At 48.7% G+C, this 9,094-nt stretch overlaps 1 protein-coding gene across 1 annotated transcript; it reads right to left on the bottom strand.

Moving 5' to 3' along the window:
- Window positions 1-5,971: 5,971 nt before the first annotated feature.
- LOC112090316 lies at window positions 5,972-7,878 on the bottom strand. Its single transcript, XM_024161322.1, has 4 exons — window positions 7,724-7,878; window positions 7,064-7,663; window positions 6,765-6,962; window positions 5,972-6,533 (listed from the first exon to the last, which is right to left on the bottom strand). The coding sequence occupies exons 1-4, from the start codon at window positions 7,876-7,878 to the stop codon at window positions 5,972-5,974; spliced, it is 1,515 nt and encodes a 504-aa protein (XP_024017090.1).
- Between the last annotated feature and the right edge of the window lie 1,216 nt (window positions 7,879-9,094).

Below are 9,094 nucleotides of genomic sequence, written 5' to 3'. Positions count from 1 at the left end.
TCAAACGCGCCTGTCAGTGGAGCGAGAAGGTTTAAAAAAGTTAGATAGAGATATGAATAAGGAAAAATTATTTGAATGGGGAATTAGGGAGAAAAATATATTTATAGTGGTTAACTTGGAAAAAGGAAAAAAAAGTATAATAGGGTAAAAAATAAGAATAAAAAAAGGGAAGACTGAAAGAGGGGGAAAAAAAGAAAAATAAAGACAAAAACGCAAAAAAACAAAGGCAAGAGACAAAAAATATGTTTTGCGAAAAATAAAAACAAAAAACAAGGAGAAAACATGGGACGAAACGTGTTTCTTAATGAGACAAGAGGATTTTAAAAAATTAGAGTAGACTAAGAAAAATTATTTCAATGGGGAATTAGAGAGAAACAAAAAAAAAAAAAAAAAAAAACAAACAAACAACAACCCTAAAAAAGCAAACTTAAAAAATTTTTTTTGGGAGAAACGTTTCGTTAGAATCTAACTCTCAATGACGTACACTAAAGTAGTGTATATTTTATCATAAAAAAAGCTCCTCATTATTTGCATAGAAAAGCTCCTCTTTTTTATTATTTTTTTATTTTTTTATGCAAGTGAAATATCTTATTTACAAAAAATTTTCTTGAATTATAACTCTTGTAACACTTTACCTCTTAATTTTTAAAACATAATATCCATTCCTTCTGAATAATAAAATGCTAACAAAAAAGCTCTATTTGTTAAATTTTTAACAAAAATTGATATTTAATTAGTTATTTTAAGAGTATTTTAGTAACTATGGTTTGAATTTAATATGAATTCTAAACTAATTAAAATTTAACCTTTTAATTATTAAACATAATTGTGTAATGGGAGTGAAGATGATTTATTTTTTTAATTATATTATATGTAAATTCGACTAAAAAATTAAGATGCGTGGTTAAAATAATAACTATGATTTAAATTGTTTAATAATAATTGTTATTTATGAGATATGTGTAAAAATTGTTAAATTTTTTAATGGATGGAGCATTTTTGTTATTATTTTATATTTTAAAAAATAAATATTATGTTTTAAAGATTAAGAGAGGAAATGTTACGTAGGAAAATTTTTGTAATTAATCCGTTTTTCTTCGATAAATACTTTGGCTTTTTTTTTTTGTGTTAGCACTGAGTAGTACTAGTGATGGCTGATTTTGCACTGTTCTCCTTTATCGGTGCAAGTGTGGGCATTTTGTGCCAATGAGATCGTGGGGCAACCTAAGCATCTATTTCCCACCGTTGATGAGCACTGTTGACGGTGTTTTTCCGTCAACTCGTGATTAGCTCTCCAGAAACAACACGCGTTAACACTCACGGTCTAATTAAGGATTAAGACTTAAAAATAACACAAGGGATACAACAATTTTATAGTGGTTCGGCAATAACTTTTTGCCTAATCCACTTGTGCATGCACTAATATTTCAATTGGTTACAAGTTTTCTCCTCTTAGTAATGAAATGATGTCTAGCCCCTTTTTGGGCTCTATTTGGCTCTATTTATAGGCAGTTACAAACAACTAAGCCTTCTCCGTTCCCAAGGAGGAAGCCATCTTCCATCCTCGATCTTCGGGAGGGTAGGTGAGTTTTCATGATGACAATCTCAGGAAATGCGGCTGACCCCTCTCATCTACCGCACGATCCACTGACTCCTGCAGTAGCCGTTAGATTGATGCTTCCTTCCCCGAGTTGACAAGACTGCTGACGGGTTTGACTTGGCGGGATTCCTCGACGCAGTGGCTCTCAGAGGTCGAATCGCTATCATTGACGCCTATCTCCATGTGTGATCTCTCGGCGTAGAGGGCACCTTAGCTACAGCCACTCATTTGACGCTAGTGACCGATGCAGAACGGGGAGTCCTCGGCGCCTAGCGTCGAGAGTGTGGTCGATCCCTCGACCATGGTGTAACAATTACCCCCTAGGCTGGGACGTCGTGACACAACTTTCCTGACTACTCAGCGTTGAGGATGCCTCGTGATAAAAGCTTTTCTGCAGGCAGCAGTGGTGACTTGCCAGCACAGTGATCCTTGCGGTTGGTTTCTCGGGCAGCGGAACCGTCACGTCGATCTTGTCAGCAGCCACGTCCCCAGTTTCCTGGCACCACGTGACCCTGGGAGGATGAACCACAGCCGTCCGATTAGATCCCTCTCCATTGCTTTCTCCCCAACCGTTGGATCACACATTCTCGAATTCACCGTTGGATGGAACCGAATCGAATTCGACGGTCGGGATTTGGAGTCCTTTGGACTCCTCAGGCGTGTATTTAAACCCTCTGCGAGGGCGTTGAGGCTGCACATTTCCTTGAATGCCGTTACGTTGCCGGATTTTTCCCAGACACTCTTGGTTCCGCACGCTTCTTACCTTCATCCCCATATTTACGTCTTCTAACAACCAGTGAGTTCCGGTTCCCTTTTATTTTTGCCATTGTCCTGGTGCCATTGCGTGTAAAACAATGACCCCGTATCGAAACAAGAAAAAATGGGAGAAACTGTGGTCATCCACCATGGCTGGCTGTACGCCCGGGGCTGAGCTTGAGTTCCCAGCCCCTGGTTCTGGTAACTTTGGCTGGGACCTGTTCTTCGTGCCTCTCTGCACAACACTTTGACCTCTCAACCATTAGGACCTAACTTTGCCCTTTGTTTATTTTCCAGAGCATGTCGCCAAAACAAGCTAGGGGTCGAGAGGTCTCCACATCAAGGGTGAGGGATGACCCAGTCGAGGTGGCGACGATGAGCTCGTCCTCGGACGGGAGTGTGGACTCTCTGCTTCGGCAGGTGGAAGACTACCGCGAGGCGTCGGCCTCGCTCTCTCGGTCAGACGAGCTGATCCTCCTCGACGAGGAGGACACTGGTGGGCAGGTCGGCCCTGCTGAAGGCCGGGGATACGGGGTCGTGTCGACCGGTGGCCTCTCGGGTTTGGCCACAGATATTAACCCGTCGAAGATTAAGCCCCGGGCCGCTCTGAAGGCCTTCAATGATGCCGGGATCGACCCCTGCATTTTTACTTGATCATCCCGACCCCCAGTGACCGGGCCCACAACCCCCCTGCCAATCATATGACTGTTTACACCCGGGCTCTTAGCTTCGGGCAAACTCTCCCTTTCCATCCTTTTGAGAAGGCCCTTTGTAGCCTTCACAAGATATCCCCTGCACAGCTGTCACCCAACTGTTGGGTGACAATTAACTCCATGATTATCCTATGGAGGAAATTCTTAGGGGTCGACTTAACCGTCGATGAATTTTTGTACTGTTACTCCCTCAAGGCCTCCCCAGACCAGAGGGAATTTTTCTATTTAGCTTCCTCCGCCAAGTCTAAGCCTCCCGTTCCCCCGTTGGTGGTCGAGAAGACCTCTAGTGCCCATGGGTGGAAGTCCCAATTCTTTTTCATTGGGGGCAATTTCAACTCCCACCCTCTCGACGGCGAGCGTCCCTTAGGGACGCAAACAGTATTCAGCAAATACTGTAGGTCCCCCACTCTCTATGCTCCGTCTTGATAGCACCGATTTTGTCCGTCGAGCTTTCTAACGCATTGCTTCTTGTTGCAGGTGAAATTATCCCTCGGCTGCGACTCCCTGCTTCTGCTCTTGCACGCATCGAGTGGGTTCTCGCTCTTCCTGAAGACAACTGTCGCGCTTCGGTTCTTAACACTGCCAAGAACCGGGAAGAATACAGCTTGTCCGTGCTCCTCGACACTCCTTGACGCCCTGTCGGCCCTCCCGCGGATCTCCTGAGTGGTAAGTCATGGCTTTTCTCTCTTGTTCTTGTCTGGGGCCGAGGGATACGATCGAGAGGTTCTCGGACTGACCCCTTTTTCTTTTTACAGCTGTGCCGTCAGAGATGACGTATGCTGTCCCAGCGAGGCCGAGGAAGAGAAAGAACAGGGATGAAACTTCAGAACCGCCTAGGCAACCGCTGAGGTAACCGCCTGTTCAGGTCGCTCCCTCCCCCCGTGTCGCTGATCCTCTCCTTCGGGGGATGTTTGTGATTGACCCATCCGCCAAGGGGCCATGGGTCGAGGACTCCCGGGCCCCGGTGGAGGTCAGGGAGTCGCCATCACAGCAGGCTCGGTGCCTCAAGAAGGGGAAGGGCGTCGAGGAGGTCCCTCCTGAACCTGAGCGGCTGGTGATGCCGGGGTCAAAAATGGATGACCCCAAGTTTGTTGTCACGGACGTTGTGTCGCGGCATCTCCATAATGCTCTGCGCCTTCCTCCCCACTTCAGCCTCCCTATCCAGGCCATTTACACACTCTTCCACGAAGATTCCTGGAACTCCTTCGCTAGGAGGAGCATTCTAGAATGCCAGCGTCTGATTGTGACGTGCCAACTCTCGGTATGCTCCTCGACTTTTGCTTTCCTTTTTTAGGGTTATGTCTCTGCGCTCTAACCTTGTCCCCCCCTTTCCCTTGGTACGCAGGCCCTTGAGCTCGCCCTCCAAAACTATGTGGAGCTGGAAGACCTGATTCAGAAGGAGGCGGCATCGAAAGACGCCGAGCAGGAGCTCCAGACCCTTCGTGCCGCCCGGGAGGAGCTTTCCTTGAACCTAGAGGTCGAGAAGGCCAAGGTGGTGTCTCTTGGGGAGAGCATCACTACCGAGAAGGCCGCCAGCTTCTGGGAGGGCGAACGGCAGGGAAGCTCCAAGGCCGTTGAAGAATACCTCTCGTCCGCCGAGTTCCAGCAGCGGCAGAGAGAAGTGGCTTCAAAGGCGGTCTGGGACTTCATGGCCTCTGAGGAGTTCGGTCGCTTGGTCGACGCCAGGTTGGAGTCGTTCAAGGTGTCCAGGAAGCTCCAGGAGATAGTTGAGGGGCAGGTGGAGCAGTTCAAGTCCTCTGAGGCCTTCGAGGAGCTCGTAAACCAGAGGCTCGACGCCTATCAGGACTCTGCTGAGTTTGAGGAATTCCAGTTGTCCCTCATAAAGTCTGCTGGGGAGCAAATCCTCGACCACTTCCGGAAGAAGCGTCCGGATGTCGACCTTACTTTCCTCGACGAGTCTGACAGCGAGGAGGTAGAGGTTGTCGAACTGGACCAACCGGCTGGGGGTGTCGAGTGGACACAGGTTGAGGCTAAGCAAGCGGCCGAGGGCTTAGAGCGGACGCTGGGAGAAGGCGGCGAGCCGAAGCTAGGGGGCGAGGAGCAGGCCGACGGGGACGGGGGCGCGTAGTAAAGAGATTTTAGTTTCTCTCTTCTTGCTGTTATTCTTTTTTTTTTTTTTACAATGGGGCTGTAAAGCCCATACAATATTTATTTGGTGGTTTGTAACGACCATAAGGTCGAGACAAGTATTTTTGTTGTGTTTTCTTTTTATATATTCATGTTTACTTTGTTCATTCTGTTGTGTGGAGAATTTTTCGCTAAGTGTAGGCTCGACTACCTTTCGTGAGTTGAGTTTTTTTTTTTTGTGTGAGGGGCCTCATGTTGGGCCTTAGTACCCCCTCGCCTAAGCTGAGTTTCAGAACTCGGCTTTGGCGTACCATTGTCGAAGCGTCGACATAGATGGTAGAATATTAAGTGTAGGAACTTTGCTTGTTGCTTGGGTATGGTTGAGCCGGAGCCCCACCGCCCTTGCAAGTTCGTGGGGGCCTTATTGTCCCCTCGTTGTCGACGTATCGATGATTTTAGTCGACGTATCGACAAATTGATCTGATCGACGTATCAACGGGAACAGTAAACAGTTGTACTCGCGTAACAAGAATCGGTCGTAAGGCAAGATTTGTTTAGCTAAGCGTATAACGCACGCTGCTTTTTATTCATGTAGAATTTACAAGTGGCTTTTTAGCCTACCAGAAAAGAGAGATGAGACACAACAAAAGTAACAAGACATTTAGTTCGTTCTGTTAGGTCGACGTTCTCGTGATTACTGGTAGTAGACCTTCGACTGGTCCGCATTCCAACTATGCTTGATGCCTTAACCATCAAGCTCTGCCAGCCGATACGACCCATTAGTCACAATTTCTCTTATTCTGCAGGGCCCTTCCTAAGTTGGGCCCAAGGTTCCGGAGTTCTTGGGTTTGGTGTTGGGGGTTACCACCCATAAGACTAGGTCTCCGACCCCGAAGCGCTTTTGCTTGACCTTCTTGTTATAATACCTAGCAGTTCTTGCCCGGTAAGCGGCGAGCCTTAGCTCTGCGTCCGTGCGCCGTTCTTTCAGGAGGTCGAGCTCCAAGCCCATCAGCTCAGTGTTCCTCTCCTCCTCGTACCGGGTTACCCGGTTGGTCGGGATGGACACCTCGACTGGAAGGATTGCCTCGACCCCGTATGCCATCGAGAAAGGGGTTTCCCCCGTAGTAGTTCTGCTCGTTGTTCTGTAGGCCCACAACACTTTCGGCAACTCATCGGCCCATTTCCCTTTGTAAGCGTTGAGGCGTCGTTTGAACGTGACTTGGATTATCTTATTGACCGCCTCAACCTGCCAGTTGGACTGGGGGTATACGACGGAGAAAAAATTCTTGTGGATTCCTAGTAGGCAAAACTGGCTGGTGTTGTCGTTATTGAACTGTTTCCCGTTGTTAGAGACGAGAGAATGCGGCACACTAAACCTGTAAACTATGTTGTTCCATATGAAGTTCGTACATTCTTCCTCTGAGATGGTCGTCAATGGCTCGGTTTCTACCCACTTTATGAAGTAGTCGACCGCGACAATAGCGAACGTATAACCCCCCGGGGTTTTGTACAGGGGACCGATAAGGTCAATTCCCCATTTAGCGAAGGGTCAGGGAGACACTATAGATGTTAGGTCCTCTGAGTGCAGTTGAGGTATGGGGGCGTACCTCTGGCAGCTCTCGCACCTCTTCGCGTACTCGGCTGCGTCTTTCTTGAGACTTGGCCAGTAATACCCTTGCCGAAGTATTTTGTAGGCTAGGGACTGTCCCCCCGCGTGGTTCCCACATATCCCATCGTGCACCTCAGACAGCACTCTCGTTGCCTCTCCTGTGCCGAGGCACCTGAGCAAGGGCGTCGAGTACCTCCTGCGATAGAGAGATTATCGTGCATTGTGTACCTTGCTGCCTGGTACCTCATCTTTTTTGCCTCATGCCTGTCCTCAGGGAGTTCACCGTGGACCAAGTACCTGATGATTGGGTCCATCCAGCTCGGCTGATAATCCACCGGCACGACCTCGGGCCTCTTTTCCGTGGTCGGGGCTTTCAAGACCTCCACGGGAACCAGGTTCAAGAGCTCGACATCTCTCGACGTCGCCAACTTGGCAAGGGCGTCGACGTTGCTATTATCTGCTCTTGGCACTTGCTGTATATCGTAGGCCGTGAGCCTCCTCAGGGCTTCTTTGACCTTCTTCACATACGCGGCCATTTTCTCATCCCGGGTCTGGTATTGGCCCTTCATTTGATATACAATAAGTTGTGAATCGCTAAAGATGTCCAAGTTCCCCGCTAATCGGAGTCCAGCCAGCAGCACCTCGTATTCGACTTCGTTATTAGATGCGGGGAATTCAAACCTGATGGCCGAGGTGATCTTGTGTGCCTCAGGTGTGTGTAATACCAGCCCTGCCCCATTGCCGTTGTCGTTGGAGCTCCCGTCAACGTAGTGCTTCCATCGCGGTGATTTGTCAGCTTTCTCAACGTTGTCCGGTAACCCTATGAACTCTGCCACAAAGTCTGCCAGGGCTTGGCCCTTGATGGCAGTCCGCAGTTTGTAGTCGATGTCGAACTGGCTGAGCTCTATGGACCATTTCAAGAGTCAACCGGAGGTGTCGGGCTTTTGCAGCACTTGCCTGAGTAGGTGGTTAGTCAAGACCTGAATGCCATGGGCCTGGAAGTAGTGCCGCAACTTCCTCACTGTCACAACTAGCGCGAGGGCGAGCTTTTCCATCTGGGGATACCTCGCATTCGCGTCGAGGAGGTGCTTGCTAGTGTAATACACTGGCATCTACACCTTCTTCTCCTCGCAGATCACCATCAGGCTAACGACGTGTTCTGAGACCGCCAGGTAAAAGCTCAGCACCTCTTTGGTCACAGGTTTAGACAGCAGAGGGGGTTTTCCAAGGTGTTCCTTCAGTTGTTGGAACGCCTGTTCGCACTCTTCTGTCCACAAGAATGGCTTGCTGCCCCTCAGGGTGTCAAAGAACGGTATGCACTTATCTGTAGACTTTGAAATAAATCGGTTAAGTGCGGCCACACAGCCTGTCAGCTTCTGGACTTCCTTGGGCTTCCTCGGTGATCCCATGTCAAAGAGGGCCTGAATCTTTTCCGGATTGGCATCGATTCCTCAACTGCTCACCATGAAACCCAAGAATTTCCCAGAGGCGACGTCGAAGGCACACTTGCGGGGGTTTAGCTTCAGTTTGTATGCTCTGAGGACGCTAAACATCCTCCTAAGGTCCTCCACATGGTCCTCTGTCTTCCTGTTCTTTACCAGTATGTCATCCACGTAAACTTCCATTGACTTTCCTATCTGCCCCACGAACATCTTGTTGACGAGGCGTTGATAAGTTGCCCCGGCGTTTTTGAGACCGAATGCCATCACCTTGTAACAGTAGAGGCCTATGTCGGTGACAAACACCGTGTGTTCTTCATCGCGGTCGAGCATTGGTATCTGATTGTACCCAGAGTATGCGTCCATGAAGCTCAGTAGTTCGTGCCCCACCGTAGCGTCAACCAGCTGATCGATTCGGGGAAGTGGGAAGATGTCCTTAGGACATGCTTTGTTCAGGTCACTGAAGTCGACGCATGTCCTCCACTCTCCATTTGGCTTCCTTACCAATACGGGATTCGAGACCCACCTAGGGTACAAGACTTCTCGGATGAAGTTGTTTCTGATCAGCTTGTCGACCTTTTCCTGCAGGGCCTCGTACCGCTCGACGTTCATAGGTCGTCGCTTCTATCTCTTAGGCCTAAATTTCTCGTCGATGTTCAGTCTGTGACACATGACGTCGGGGCTTATCCCTTCCATGTATTCGTGGGTCCAGGCGAACACGTCGAGGCTTGTTCTGAGGAACTCGACCAGTCTTTCGTGGGCCTGTGTCCCCAGTTCTGAGCCCACCCTTAACATTCTCATCAGCTTTCTTTCATCAAGGGGGACCTCGATCAATTCCTCGACGGGTCCCGTTCCGATCTCATCTCCTAGGAACCTTGGATCCAAATTG

This window comes from Morus notabilis, unplaced genomic scaffold (assembly GCF_000414095.1).
Source record: "Morus notabilis unplaced genomic scaffold, ASM41409v2 Scaffold250, whole genome shotgun sequence".
In the NCBI taxonomy this organism is placed as follows: Eukaryota; Viridiplantae; Streptophyta; class Magnoliopsida; order Rosales; family Moraceae; genus Morus; species Morus notabilis.
The sequence above is the reverse complement of the archived record's forward strand: the minus strand, read 5'-3'. Positions and strand labels throughout refer to the sequence as shown.